Raw genomic sequence first — 16,691 nt, forward strand, 5'->3', positions numbered from 1 at the left:
TATTTTAATAATAAAGTGGATCCCACATCAAAGTGTCATTTTAAGTCAAATTTAACAATGGGCCTCGAGATTAGATTGGAAACTTTGAAAAGCAAATGAAGGGTCATTATAATCCAAAATCGACATTCCAAAACTAACTATGTTGTCAGAATTTTTATTCGAGTGCGTTTTCCAAAAATATTAACCAAAGTCAATCATAGGCTAACTTTCAAAGTCAAAAGTGCCAAATGGCCCCAAATCGTACCGATTAGCTCGATAGTCATGCCAATAATGCTAATAGCCTAATTTGGCTATTCCGGAGCTAATGAAACCATCAGAATTCAAATTTGAGATCTCCTTGACCCGAAACTCAAAAAGTTGCAACTAAACTAACTTAGGCCTTTGAAATACCAAAATAGTCTCGGACCCTCTAAAACTTCAGCCGATACTTCTTCTAGGAAAAAAACCATCCCCCGAATTCAAAAGAATCGTTGGAATTCCATTCTGAGTATCGAAACTTTGAAAGTTGGCCAAAGTCAAACCTTGACCTAAAATTCCTCAAATTTCCAACTCAAGACGTCAAATCTTCATTACAACCTAAAAACTAATTACTTAAACTCTCCTACACCAATTTCCACATTTCGGAGCTGCTGGAATTGATGGAATTTCATTCTAATATACGTAGCTTCTGTTGGTACCGAAAATCATTTTTTCACCTCTTAACTCTATAAAACTCAAAAAATTGCACAATTTACAAACCATTAAGAATTTTGACACATTCAACTACACAAACCGATTAAATAATAGTCAGAGATACTAATAATAGGGGTAAAATAGTAATTTCAAACAAATTTTTAAAAATGACCCTCAAGGTCATTACACTTTCCCTCTTCCATTCAGGAATGGACATTCTTTGCAACAAACCTGCAGGTCTTTGGTGCTCATACTTCACCTGTTGGCAGTTCTAACACTTGGCTATATATTTAGCCATATATTTCTTCATACCCGGCCACCAATATAGTCATTTCAACTCTTGATATATCTTAGTCACTCCAGGGTGAATAGATTATCGTGAACCATGAGATTCAAACAAGATCTTTTAAATTAGACCATCTACTCGGGGAACACAAATCCTTCCCCTAAAATGGAGCACCCCTCTTTCATCTAGTGTTGAGTATGGAACCTTGCCCATCAACACCTTTCCTCTAATTTTATTTTAGTATACATCCTCAAACTGTTTAGTCTTGATCTCTTCTATGAAAGTGGGTCTTAGATCAAGTTCGACCATTATCCCACCTTTCTTTGAAATGCCTAGCCTTATGAACTTGGCCTCCAAGGCCTAAATTTCTCTAGCTAGGGGCCGCTTAAGGGTCCCCAAATAAGCTAAACTGCCCATGCTCACCGGTTTTTGGCTCAATGCATCTGCTACTACATTAGCCTTGCTTGGATGGTACTAGATAGTTGCATCATAGTACTTAAGCAACTCCATCCACTTTCCTTGTCTCAAATTCAAGTCCTTCTGGGTGAACACATGTTGTAAGCTGCGGTTATCAGTAAAAACCTCACACTTGACATCGTACAAATAATGTCTCCCAATTTTTACCGTACAAATAATGTCTCTAGATTTTTAGTGCAAATACTATCGCTGCCAACTCCAAGTCATGAGTCAAGTAGTTCATCTCATGCACCTTCAATTGCCGTGAAGCATATGCCACAACATTCTTATCCTGTATCAACAAAGCACCCATATCGGAATGTGAAGCATTATAATAAACAATGAAATCTTTACCTTCAACCGACAGGGTCAAGATTAGTGTTGTAGTTAGGAGATTTTTGAGCTTTAGGAAGCTCTATTCACACTTGTCAGTCCATTCAAATGGTACTTCCCTTTTAGTCAACCTGGTCAAGTGAGTAGCAATAGAAGCAAAGTTTTCCACGAACCGGTGATAGAAACTGGTCAGCCCCACAAAACTTCTAACCTTTGTCACAAAGCTGGGCCCAGCCTAATTCTTAACTGTCTCAACCTTTTTTGGGTCCACCATTACCCCTTTTTTGGAAAAAACATGGCCTAAAAAGGCGAATGAAGGCAGCCAAAATTCACACTTAAATAATTTTGCATATAATTTTTATCTTCCCAAAACACCCAGCACAATTCAAAGATGGTTTGTATGCTCTTGTTCACTTTTTGAATACACCAATATACCATCTATAAACACTATCAAGAATGAATTCAGGATCGGTTTGAACACCCCATTCATCAAACTCATAAAAGTTGCAGGTGCATTGGTCAACCCAAAGGACATTAGTAAAAATTATAGTGCCCATACTTGGTCCTAAAAATGTTTTGGGCACATCCTCAAGTCTATTTTTCAACTGATGATACCCAGACCTGAGATCAATTTTTGAGAAGATTGAAGCACCTTGTAATTGGTCAAACAGGTCATCAATACGAGGCAAAGGGTATTTATTTCTGATGGTGACCTTATTCAGTTGTCGGTAGTCAATGCATATTCTCATACCACCATCCTTTTTCTTGACAAACAACACCAGAGCACCCCAAGGGGAGGAACTAGGAAGAATGAACCCCTTATCAAGAAGCTCCTTGATCTGATCCTTAAGCTCTCTCAACTTTGTCGGAGCCATACGGTAGGGAGGAATGGAAATTGGACGAGTACCCGACTCTAAACCAATACAGAAGTCTATGTCTCAGTCAGGAGGCATACCAAGTAAATCTGAAGGGAAAACTTTCGGAATTCACATCCTACTGGAATAGACTCAATAGAAGGAGACTCTACCTCCATATTCTGGATAAAGGACAAAAAACCCTACCCCACCATTTTCCTAGCCTGGAGAAAGGATATGACCTTACTTGGCTTAAGCTTGTACACCTTTTCCCTCTCTAACTTTTCTCTCCCTGAGATATCTAGAGCCATAGTCTTTGCATTGCAATTAAGTAAAACAAAGTAGAGGGACAACCAAGTCATACCTAAGATCACATCAAAATCTGTCATGTCTAGGATCACTAAGTCAACCCAAGTGTCATGACCCAACTCGATAAGCCGTGACTAGTGCCCGATTTGGACACTCGTATACATATCTGTTAGACTTTGTCAAACCAAAACCAAACACCATATAGTGGCTTTGTGAAAATATGATGTCATCTCAAGCGTTACCTACGTATATCAAGGTAACATGTCTCCTGAGGAGGCGCAATCAATTAAAATATCCTAATACACGAGCCAAAAAAGCTGTCACTACATACAATATCCCAAAATATGTACATACGCAAGATGACAAGGCTGCCACTATGAATGGGAACATCCTAAAATACAAATCATACAGGCATAATCGAACACATATACACACAACCCATAAATATGTCTATAGAACTCTAAGATATTAATCATATCATATGGAAGGACAGGGCCCCGCTGTACTCTTAAATAAACATATATATACATCAAAAAGGGGTCTATACCAAAAGTCTAGGCTCTGAGAAAAGAAGCACTCCAAGATAGTTGAATAGGAATCTTAGGCTGGCGAATCACTGAAGCTAGTACATGTAGCCATGAAACGCAGTCCTTCGAGGAAGGGGGTCAGTACAAGATATGTACTGAGTATGTAAAGGATAAAATACAATAGGAAAGATCATAATTAAAGTAGAGAGTCCAGGAGACAAGTGTGATAATTAAGAACTCACTATACCTGTGCTTTACAAAATAAATCATGCATATCATTATCATATACCATACCAGGTCCATTATGGGACTCGGTGTCATAATTGTATCATCTTATAATCATATAAATATACCTTACCCGACCCTCTAGTAAGGGACTCGGTAAAAAAAGTCGTGCCATCATATAATCATATACATATACCATACCCGATCCTCTAGTAAGGGACTCGGTGAACAAAATCGTGCGCACGTATACCGTACCCGTCCCATCATGGGACTCGATGTCATAATTATATTCTTGTATTATTATATCATCATATAGCATACCCGACCCTCTAGTGAGAGACTCGGTGGATAATATAGTAAAGTTGTACACAATAACATACCCGGCCTGAGACTCGGTGAAAGAGGTAATAACAGTATGCACGAGTAGAATATCATGAGAAACCATATACAATTAGATCATCATCTGAGACTCAATAGAATAATCAAAATGAACCATCATTTGAAAATCAAGACAGTAGTCATCTCAAGTACTTTTTGAATGTCACTATGGACCATATCAAATAGAGCCTCAAGAATCATAGGCATGTATCAAGATAATGTGAAATAGCTTATAGAATCAGAGAAATTTGTCATCATAGAGTCTTTAGGAATAAGAGATTATACATCCAACTACTATTCAACATGTAGAAGGCTCGAGGGCAGTAGCTCAACGACTTTAAGAGTTTTAACATCCAGAAGTGAATAAGGATCATGAATCATGTTCAGAACTTATGAATGGAATTACCCCAAAGCTCATATCATTCATCACTTATGTCTAAGACATGCCAAAATAAAAAAGGGATAGGCTTTACATAGCTTACGTCATCCAAAGAACTCAACTTAATCACGAACTTTTCACAATTATTATGCAAAACCTATAATCGTAAGAATATGCACGTAATTTAAGAAGGCTCTCGTATATCATATATATTAATAAATAACTTAATTCTAAAATGAAATGGGCAGCATCTCCCCTATATCATTAGGATCTCCTAATTCGGTATATCACCACAACAGCCCAACAACAATTTAATCTAAAAAATACAGCAATATACTTGATTTACTACAATAATCCATCCATTATATATCCTTAAAATCAATCCCTTAAACTTTTATTTCTAACGAAATTTCGACAGCATTTCCTTTCTATTCTAAACAATCCCAATACCTCAATTCAGCTAACAAGTCATTAATATTAACATTAACAAAAATACCCAATATTTATCTATAATAATATAACTAAATCCATCAAAGAATCCATTCAAATCAACATCTAATCCTAAACTACTTAATAAAACATATTTGACAATTACATCAATATTTCCAACATTCCAATCCGCCAAATCTATCACTAAACATATAAATAACATCACAGACAACTTAAACATACATGTAGTCCATAACCACAAAATCAACACCATCCAAAGCTAATTTTTGGTTCAAAATGACGACAATAACTTGTTCTTCACTTCACTCTTCACGAGCCTCGGGATTTAGGGCCTCGAACTTGATCAAACTCCCATTTTCTCTCTAACCTCTCCTATTTGTCTCTCCAACCTTCCATAATATTTATGAACATTATCATGTTGTTTTGACCTATTTTGAGCCTATTTATAGTGACAAAGAGAGGTGGAGTGGTCCTACCACGTGTTGGCTCTCTACTTGGCCAGCACCTTTGTTCAATAAAATAGTCATATCTCTTGATTCTGATATCAAATAAATTTCTAAGACTTACGGTTGGAAAGATAATCCAATTATCTACAACTTTCATTTTAGGAGTTTTCCAAAATTCCTAAATAATAATGGGGTTATGGTCTCCCCAAGTCATATCACCCAAAAACGTAACTTAAAAATATCTTTTTGGAGGGCATTACACTTGGATTTGGCTCAAGGGTCCTTCTTGAGTTGTGTTTAACTTCACATATATTGTCCATATAACTTATCATATGTTCTTTTTATAAAAATCCCATCATGTGGCTATATATCTTTTAACGTATCATTTCAATCATATTATACGGACTCCAAATATTATACTTATGCTATCCTCACGTCACTACAGTAGAATTTCATTCTTTATACTTGTAATATTTAATCCTCCTCGAGCTCACATTAAGCCATTTGTAGCTTTAGTAACACAAATTTTTTTGGGGTGTAACTGTCATGACCCAACCCCGTAGGCCGTGACTGGGGTCCGACCTGGACCCCCCGTATACATACCTATCAGTTGTGGTCATATTGAACTGTAAATAAGACAATATCATATAACAGAGCCCTATTGGGCGACAACGTTTTCATAAACCTATGGCCCTTTTCATTTGTATCATAACATGATAGGGCACGCAAGCCGACAGGGCTTCCATAACATAATAACATATATCATATATCACGTAGACCCAGCTGAATCAAACTGACATGCACAACCCACATATACATGTCTGCAGACCTCTAAAAATATAAATGACAACATATGGCGGTATAGGGCCCCCACCGTACCCCCGAATGGGCAAAACCATTCTATACATTAGTGGATAGTATCAAAACTAGGCCCCGAAAAAATGGAGCCTCTTCCAGCTGAGCTGCGTGGAATCCTAAGTTGATGGACTCCCAAAACCTGTATTTGTACCTGCGGGCATGAACGCAGCCCCCTGAGAAAGGGGGTCAGTACGACATATGTACTGAGTATGTAAAACATAACATGATACAACTGGAAGCATATCTGAGGTAAAAAAGTAGGGGATAAAATGTTAAATCAGAAACATGTACCAGTACTCTGTGAATCACAAAAACATGCATGCTCTAATTTTCAATATAGCCATCCCCGTCAGGGGTCCGGTGAATCATATATATAGTATCAGTATCAGGCCCCAGGCCAACGTCATAGTATCAGTATCAGGCCCTAGGCCATCATCATAGTATCAGTATCAGGCCCCAGGACATCATCATATATACATACAGATGCCGGCCCTCTAGCGAGGGACTCGGTGAACAATGCAGTGAATTGCACGAATCTGTTAACCGGCCCAGGACTCGGAGAAGAAGTGTTACGGTATACACGAGTAGAGTAGTGAAAAACCAAATACAGTTTAAATCATTATCCAAGACTCAACTATATAAGAGGACTAAGTTATTGTCTAAGAATTCGAGTAACAGCATAGTCATTCTAGCTGCCCTCTAAATGCCATTAGGGGCTACACTAATTATATCTCGAGGTTCCTAGACATATACCAAAATAAGACTATTCATTTAAGAGTTCCATAGAAACAGTTCGACTATTATAGGAATTCAATATTTAGAAGTAATTAAGAGATGTTTCAAAATGGAGTTACCTCGGAGTTCAGATCAGATTCAACTTACAACTAAATCAAGGACATGCCCAAAAGAAGAAAGAGAACAAGATCTATATGGTCTGTACTTTCCTTCAGGTGATCTTCATATACATATTTCGTACCCGGCCCTTCATGGGGCTCGGTGAACCACTATGGCATCGTAATCTCATTTTCGTATCAAATACATCTCAATGGAAATGAGAGATAGCTTCCCATACATTATATTCTGACACATAGAAGCCCTACTAGGCAATACTCGGAATTTTGGGAATGGAATTATCCCCGCACTTCATATACAATTCACTTAAGGCTAAACACTGCCAAAAGGAAAGAAAGATAGTTGTACGAACTTATACCAAAACATGCCAAGAGAAAGTTTTACATACCTCTTGGGAGTTACCCTTTATCCTGCTCATCTCGTCGTCTTCTGAACCTATTCAAAATGAAATTAATACAAATATCAACTACTTTTAGCTTTCCAGCATCTTAGGTTATACCTTAGTATTCATGGAATCTATTTCCTTAGTCGTTTCCTCGACTAGTTCTTTAGTTTGTTAAGGCGTTAACGAAAATTGGGCAGCACCTCCCCTATAATATGCCCTATCCAAATTTCCAATTAGGTCCTTAAGACCTACATCCAACCAAAAACAACAACCTGCAACAATTCATACCAACAATATACAATATAAACTCCAAATGACTCATTCAAAAAGATGATATCAAATAGGGTTTCTAGTCTTTATTCTATAACGCTTTTCATTATACGACACAAGGGGTCATGTGGCTGAAACCAGAAGCATACAAACCCCTTTTATAACTCATTTAGTCCCGGAAACAACACATTACACCCCTGCAGCAACAACTCACAAGAACAACACTTTATTTCGACGACAATTCACTTCTAGCGACTCCAATTTAGTTTATGCCGAACGTCAAGTGTTCCAATGATATTTACACACTTCCAGCCACCTATAGGACGTGTAACATGCTCCATAACAATACCATAAATCTCAAATTTAAATAAGAAACCTTACCTTACCCGAAATTGGCCACAACTCGCCAAAACTACATCTCGGAAACTCCTTGATGTGCTGAAATGGGGCGGACTGTTTTTGACACTTCTTCGCTGCCCCAAATTAAACTTTTGCATTATTAAACATTGTTATAAATCTGAGTGACACTTCAAAAATTAATTCATGGAACAAAACCTGGAAGCTTACCCAAAAAGGGTCAAATCCGTAGCCCTTCTCCCTTGCCCCTTTCTCGTTTTTCTCCTTCTTTTTCTTCCAAATTCCAATTGCAAAGCTGGAGTTTTAGTTCCATGAACGTCTTAAAATACATATTTACGTATCCACGTACTTAAGTTACACCGTATATACTTAATTCACGAAAAAAAATTGAGGAACTTACCTTTAAACTTCAAACGCCATGGCTGCCTCTCTATCTCTCTTTCTCACATTTTTTTCTCTATGTTTTGGACTGATTTTTGGCTAAGTATGTTGTACTTAGTCATTACATATATATCCACCCTTTTTAAAAGGTGCCACATGGTATCCCCTTGGGGGTGACACGTGGCAGCCCCCTAGGACGCCACCTAATTCATGCGGCCTATCACACGTCGCCACGTGGCCGTGGGGTCCACCCCTCCAAGCAGGCAGGTGAGTCACCTGCTTGCTTGTCACCTGCTTGCTTGAGGTGCTTGCTTGTCACCTGCTTGCTTGACTTTCGTAAGTTCAGAAACTAGTTTTTGCTCTCTCTCGTAGGTTCGTAATCTCGTCTTATTTTAAGAGCCTATGTAACCCATGCTACACAAGCTTGCTATGTACTCCAACCTTCTCCACTATGGGGTATCACACTCTCCCTTCCTTAGGGTCATTTGATAGTGTCGTAGCGTATCCGGCTCACATGATAATGTCTAAGGAACTTAGGAGACATTCCGAGTTTAAAAGTGTAGGGTGTAACAGTAACACCAAGTCGGGTATCCCATAAAAACAACAGAATAAGAACGATACACATAGATGACTATGACTGACTCTCCAACAGGGGCTAGAAATATGAACAGAGGCATCCAACATATCACATAATGCATCTAAACCCAAGGTATATCTTACAAACACATAGGAATAAGTGGAACCCAAATCAAATAAAACAGTAGTCATTCGGTCACAGACTAGAATAGTACCTGTTATAACTGCGTTAGATGCCTCTGCCTCGGTCTTGCCTAAGAATGCATAAAACTGAGCCTGGTCATCCTGAAGGGCCACCTCCCTGCCTGGATGAACTGCTCCCTGACCTGCACTACCCCGCCCTCTACGACCACTCAAATTTCCTCCATACACACTTTGTTGACATCTTATGCCACTATTCCCTCCAGCTATTGGGACCACTGCTTGGATCTACTAGGGTGATGAAACTGTCCTGCAGTGGTGAGGACACTCCCTTCGTATATGTCCCGTCTCTCCACAGTTAAAAAGCCACGATTAAAAGATGGGTGGCTACCTGAAAATGATGCTCACTGGCCTTCATGGGCCTTATGTTGTTGTGGAATACCTGAAAACTGCCAGTGGAAGCGGGCAGTGCTGACTGAATTGGTCGGGCAGCAATCACCAGCCTACTGACCCTTTCGGAATAGGATCCCTGGAAGTTACCTGCACTCTTGGGCCTTTTAGCCAAAGCCTTGTCTTGCCCATCCTTCCTCACACCTTCAACTTTCTTAACAAAGTCTGTGACTTCGTTGAAACTCCTGGCGGACGAAGTCATATAAACAGAAAGTACCGACAACTCGGGGTTCAACCCCTTCACGAATAACCTAATCCTCTCCTTCTCAGTAGTGACCAACTGAGTAGCGTACCTGGATGGTGCATGAAATTTGGCCTCATAAGCAGCCACTAATAACCCTCCCTGCTCAAGGGTCATAAACCCATCCTTCTTCTTGCCCCTCAAGGTGTGGGGCACATACTTCTCTAAAAATAAAGTATGGAATTGATCCCAAGTGAGTGGGGGAAACACAGGCGAACAACACTCCACATAGGCCCTCCACCACTGCTTGGCCTTTCCCTCTGCCACGCCCTCGAACGGCTAGCTCTTCTTTGGGCTAAACATGAGCTACTGGTCTGACACCATTATAAAGTGTGTTAATCATCGACGGACAAGATAGTGAAAGCGATTAGATACCAATTTGGATCACCAGATATCAATTAAAATCAAGTTATAGAAGGAAGAAAAGAAGACAGTGAGACTTTTCCTAAAATCCTGTAGCCTCTCGAAGAAAAGTGCAGACATCTCTGCACCGTTCTACAAGACTCTACTAGACTCGTTTTGGTAAGACGAGATCAACAAACCTAGGCTCTGATACCAACTTTGTCATGACCCCAATCCACCATGACTAGCACCTATTCTAACTCTCTAGTGTGAGAACCATTTTAACCGCCCAACAACAATAATCGCAATATGTACACAAGCTTAAAGATGAGGAAGCAGGTTTAAATCAAAGATAAGTATTGAGTTCCCATAAACTCAGAAAACTAACTAATTATAACCTCTATTGTGCGGAATTAAACACCCCTAGGAACTGAAAGTCATCGTACCAAAACTCTAAAAAAACAAGTCTAGAACAGGAGAACAACTTCAAATAGAGACCAGTAATAAATATAAACATTGTTTGGACACCTAAGTCCGGGAAAAGAAAAGGACTAGAATAATGATAGAGTCCACGACAGCTTGAAGGAACAGTTCACCCTTAAACTTGAAGACACAATCACTCCTCTAGACGAGGTCTCTCCGCAATCGACTGAATATGCCATGTACTCAATAAAAAGGCAGAGCAAGTGTAGTATCAGTACACAAAGACAATGGTGTACTAGTAGGATCATGCGATTAGCCAGTAAGTGGATCATAGACAAGTAAATTCAACACAATAGACATATACATATACAGAATAAGTCAACGACATCTCAATATCATAATTCAATGTCTTTCACATGCTATAATTTCACACAAGGGTCCTCTCAAGGGACCTACAAACAGTCAACTATATGTTGGAATGTGACATCCGATCTAAGTATGTGTTGAAACGTGATACCTGATCCAAATACGTATTGGAACGTAACACCCGATCCAAATTACGTGTCATAACATAACACCCAATCCCAAGATATCACAATCACAAGAACATTCAATGTTTACAACATTTAAAACACCAAGAACAGGTTTATCACAGTAACAGGCCAGCAAGTGATCATTTGACACATAATCTAGCATGTTTCCCTATTCATATACATACATGTATATAATAAAGCAATTTAACAAGTATATGAAACACATAGGGGAAACTAGATCATCACTTACCTCAAATTCAAGCTTTCATAACCTTACAATGTAAGAGTCTTCCCTTTTCGGGTTCGTTCTTCTCGTTCTTAGTCTATAAAACATTAAATACATATCAAGGATCAATACAATGGCCTAACTATTAAGAAATATAATACAATTTCACTCCCTAGGCTAAACCCATGATCCTAACCTTACCCTAGAGCTATTTTCCACCATAGATTTTCAGTTTAAACCCTCTCCCAATGATTACCACCCATACTTTTAGTTTTTAAGAATCAAAGTATGAATCTAGGAAATAAAAAATCTTACCTTAAGCATGGAAATCCATGAAAAATCGATGGAAATCGCAGTAGGTCGCCTCTTGGGGTTTTAGAAACAGAAAAGACCATTTTTGGTCTTTTTCACGATTTAAGTCGTTGTCCCTCTCTGGCAGCCTAGCTCTGGAGGCGGAAATCCCACTCTGGCGGGATAGGCGGAGACAGTGAGCTCGATGTTTGTGCTCCAAGCTCCCATTTCTCAACACACCCCTTCCAAAGATGCATTAAAATTATGCCCTTCACGCCAAATTCGATTTCGAGTTTTACTCTCGCAAATGTGATTTCGCGAAGTCATAAATGCTACGCATTGTCTTGGCTATCAGCCTATCCAATCAAATTATAGATTTGACCTCCCATCATTCACGTGATCACCCTAGACTTCACCTAACTCAAAATTCGTCCAAGTCTGGCCTAGGCTCAAATTTTTTGAAGTTACTACCCGAAATTTTCTGGCTCAAAATCCTTCCCTATTGGCCTATCCCTAACAACGGGAATAGGTCGTTACACAAAATATCTGATTAAAAAGAAAGAAATTTTATTTATCTCACCACAATATATCTTAGGCCTCTCTCTTTAATTGGAGAGAAATATTAAAAACACTCATAAACTTGACGCGAATTATTAGTTTCATCCCCGAACTATTGGCAGTCTTAAAAACACACATTTACTTGGTTAACTGGACTTAAATACACATCCAATTTTGCAACATGAGTGAAATCCAATCCTAAATTCTCGTTAAGTTTAGGAGTGTTTTCAACACTTCTCTCGACTTTTTATCAAGAGCCACGTGCTTCTGCAAGAATTTGAGACCGCTTGTTATGTCATGTGGCAGATCGAGGATGTCTCTAAGTTTAGTTAATCAAGTCACAAGTAGATGAATGTTTGTCTGTGAATAGTTCAAAAATAAAACTAACAAATGTACGTCAAGTTCAGAAGTGTTTTCACTGCTTTTTTATATCGATTTTTTTTCTTTTCTTTTTTTAGTGTGGAACCCATTATTGAATGGGCTCCATTCCTTCCACTATGTCTTGGCTGGTTGTTGAACTACAAAATGATTGAATTAATAATGCAAGACGTTTGCTAAGTTGAGGAGTTGGTTAACAATCATTAAGAAAAGAAAACGACATACATGCTAGACTTTTAATGACTACCGTTGACTGTAATGGAAGTAGAAATAGTTTAGGTATGGTAGTTATAATATCCGTCAGGGGAAACGAACGATGTTAGATGTGAAGTAAAGCAAGTATTTCGTTAAAAAAGCAAAATAGGAAGCGATGATAGCAAATATTACCGTCTCGATTGTAACGCCACGAAAGCAATAGCTTGAGGCTTCAATTTTCTTGGAAATTGTGTTAGACATCAAAAGTAATAACATATTCAGATAAATTTTACAAAATAATGTCTAGAAAGGATAAAGTATATGCAGATGTTATTTCTATTTTGGAAGTAGCCAAATTATTTTCGAGAGATCCTCAACTCAAAAAAAATAATAGTTCAAAGCAGAGAAAGAAATGATGAAAATATAAAACAAGTCATGGCAAAATCTATAAACAACCTAACAAGTCATTGTGAACAATAGCCATAACAAAATAAATGGTAATCGAAATACAAAAAATGATAGATAATAACTAAACTCAATGAAATTGTGTTAGACATAGGGTATCTTTGGTATGGAGAAAAAATATTTTTTCAGAAAATATTCAATGTAATATCATAGTTAGGTTGAGTTTCAAGCAGATAGTTTGAGTGACAAAATTGAGAAAAAAGAATAATTTATTTTTAATTTGATTAATTTATTGTTGTTGCTCATATTGTTGTTTTGTTGTTGTTGATTGTTATCAATTATGTTCTAAGGTTTTTTTTTAATGGAACGTGTTTATTATAAAATGATAACACAAACTTATAGTATTTTAAATAATTTTTAAAACTTACAAATACAAAATAATATTTTTTGAAATAGTCAAATATTCTTCTTGGAAAAATTTGTAATCAAACGCATGGTAAAACTTCATTAAAATTTTACTCAAAAATAACTTATCAATAATATTTAAAAATTTGAGGTCAAACGCTAGATAAACTTCGAGAGACTAACTAAAAACACAAAGGCAAAAAAACATTTCGATGCTTACTCTTTTTGCTTTTCTTAAAAATAATAATAATATATATATATAATTAAAAAAAACAAAAGTAAGAAAAGATAACATGAGAAAATTTAGCATTTTCCCATTTTGTTAATTTTTAATTAGTATCTTAAAATCTAATAATTGTTATGTTAAAAAATATATAACTTTTATAAACCCAAAAAAGAAAAACCCTTCCTTATGTTTCATTTTATAGCTTGAGAAAATTATCTCAAAATAATTATTTTGTAACTCTCTAATTAATAATTAGGATTACGAAAAAAAGGCTAAAAATATTCTTAAACAATATGAAATGAACGAAACTGCTCTCAGTTGATAATTTAGTCTAAAAATGTTTTTATCGTTAATAATTTGATCAAAAAATGACTTTAGACAATATAAAATAAATAAAAAATATCGTGGGCTTGATAGTTTGGTTTTAAAATGTCTTATTGTTATTGAATGGGTCAGAGCTGTCCTTTAAAATATATATATATATATATATATATATATATATATATATATATATATATATATATAACTTTAATTCAAAAAATATTAAGAAATAAAATATTTTTATTTTATTAAAAAAATATCGATATCCAAATAAAAATTAATGACAAAATTACTATAATCTTATATATATGACCTATATTATCAGTTAAAAAGATATATGAAGTTATTTTATTTTAATTGTTAAAATGAGATTAAGAAAAAAATAAAGATTATTTTCTACTTATTTATTAATTAAAGTGATTTTAAATGGAAAAAAACAAGAATATGATTTTTTATAGGTAAAATTCTTATCGGAATACTCTCATAATAGTTATTCTATGTCCTCATAGTAACCTTGTCATTAATTTTCATTTAAATAACGATAAAAAAATTTTAATAAATAGAAAATATTTTTATTTGTTAATTTTTTCCGAATTAAAGTAGGATAAATATTTTCTAATTAAATAAAACAAATCTATCATTAGGAAAAATTGTGTTTGAAAAGAAAAGAAATAATATATTTATTCAGAAAAAGACAATTTTGACCGATTAAATAACAATAATAATATTTTTAGACCAAACCATGAACAATAGACATATTTTTGAATTGAACTATTGACGAGAAAAATATTTTTAAACCAAACTATCAATTAAGGACATTTTTATTCATTTCATATAATTCAAAAATATTTTTAACCTAATCCGTTAAGTTTAAGACTTAATTCAAGTGTACTAAAATTTATCCAAACACCATCATTATTCAAAAGAAACAATCTATTGAGAATCTATTGTTGTTTTCACATACAACAAAAACGGTTGCATTCCACTTTGCACAAAACCTCCATAATAAATCGGCACTTTCTATCAAAACAAATTTTGATTACTCGCAACAAATGGGCACAAACCTCAATAATTAGTTGGAGTTAGGCCGAAAACAAAATATTTGATATTAAAGTTAGGAAAAAGATATTTACAAGTTAATTTTGTTTGAAAAATAAATTAATCCATTATGCGCAAAAATTATTTATTTCACTTGAAATTCTCTATTAAAATGAGTACTACCCACAAAGTTCATCATAGCCTTTAGTACTTTGATATGCAATTTGAAATCATCATATTATATTTCAAATTCTTCAAAAAAAATATGATTTAGATTTTCAATTTTTTTAAAAAAATATGTAACAGGATAGAGATGCTAAAATTGCATTAGATAAAGACCGTATTTACATCAATTCCCTTTGCATGTTACAACATAAGTACTGTTATACTCGGATTAAATTAGGCTCAAAACGTACGGTAGGTCCGAGTAAGGGTCCGACCACAAGGATCTATTATACGCATCCTAACCTTACCTTCATGCATTTCTGTAGAAGTTGTTTACAAGACTTGAACCCACTTAAATTTAAAAAAACAAAAGAAACAAAAAAGAGATGATAATTCAGAGAATAAAAAAAGTCACCAGTAATCGAGTTCTGGGTCTTCGGGCTCGGGCTTCAAATTTAAATCGGGCTTTTCCTGAAACCAACAAGGCTTTAATCGGGCCGGGCTTTCATGTCGCCGTTGTTGATTACGGCCGTCAAGTGAACTCTGGATAGCATCAACTCTAGCACCTACTTCAACAGCCTTCTTACGAATTGAATCAGCAGACAAATCATTAAGCCCGCTATCACCAATTAACAGCTCCGGGAAATTTAAACGGGCCGACGGGCCGCGAAGGTAGTAAACAGCTGTATCGTATGCTCTTGCAGCTGCAATCGGCGTGGTATACGAGCCCAACCATATCCTTGACCTTTTATTTGGTTCTCTAATTTCAGCAACCCATTTCCCCCACTTCCTCATCCTTATTCCTTTATAAACCCTCTCGCCTTTTCTCTTCCCGGAACAACAACCTCCTCCTTCGCCTCCTCCGCCTCCAACCACCCCAGCACTGCCGCCGTCAACCTCCATTTTTCCTTATCAATTTTGGGGTTAATTGGATAATTGAAAAGAAGAAGTTTCGTAGTGATGTACAGGAATGCCCATGAAAAGGGGAAACGGGCGTTGGGTCTGAGAGAGACAATTTGGGTACTAAGGTTTTACACGTTGATTTTATTTCAAGGGAAATTAACTCAATAATTGAAAAAGCAAATATCTAAAAGCACCGACAAATGTCTCTTTCTCTCTCCCCACAATAATAATCTGATTTATTTAATTATTGATATTCAAACTCATAAGAGATGGTGGTTGATAGAGTGAAAAATCAAATCGAGCAATAAATTAAAATGAAAAAAATATTATTGGTTACTATCTTTGTTCTTTAACTTTCAATTCACATTAATGCGCTAATTTTTTTATTTGTGTTGTACTTATAGAGTTCTTTTTATGTTAGTCACTATTATTTCTATTTTATGAGCATTCTGTAAA

At 36.1% G+C, this 16,691-nt stretch overlaps 1 protein-coding gene across 1 annotated transcript; it reads right to left on the reverse strand.

Annotated features, from left to right (window-relative positions):
• Window positions 1–15,467: 15,467 nt before the first annotated feature.
• Window positions 15,468–16,384, reverse strand: LOC129895040 (ethylene-responsive transcription factor ERF011-like). Its single transcript, XM_055970668.1, has one exon. It carries the CDS (start codon window positions 16,233–16,235, stop codon window positions 15,744–15,746), a length of 492 nt encoding a protein of 163 aa, XP_055826643.1. The 5' UTR covers window positions 16,236–16,384; the 3' UTR covers window positions 15,468–15,743.
• Between the last annotated feature and the right edge of the window lie 307 nt (window positions 16,385–16,691).

This window comes from Solanum dulcamara, chromosome 7 (genome assembly GCF_947179165.1).
Source record: "Solanum dulcamara chromosome 7, daSolDulc1.2, whole genome shotgun sequence".
NCBI classification, from domain to species: Eukaryota; Viridiplantae; Streptophyta; class Magnoliopsida; order Solanales; family Solanaceae; genus Solanum; species Solanum dulcamara.

Bases quoted from the DNA above. Each gene is read 5' to 3' on its own strand.
- LOC129895040 (XM_055970668.1), bottom strand. From the start codon at position 16,235: ATGGAGGTTGACGGCGGCAGTGCTGGGGTGGTTGGAGGCGGAGGAGGC.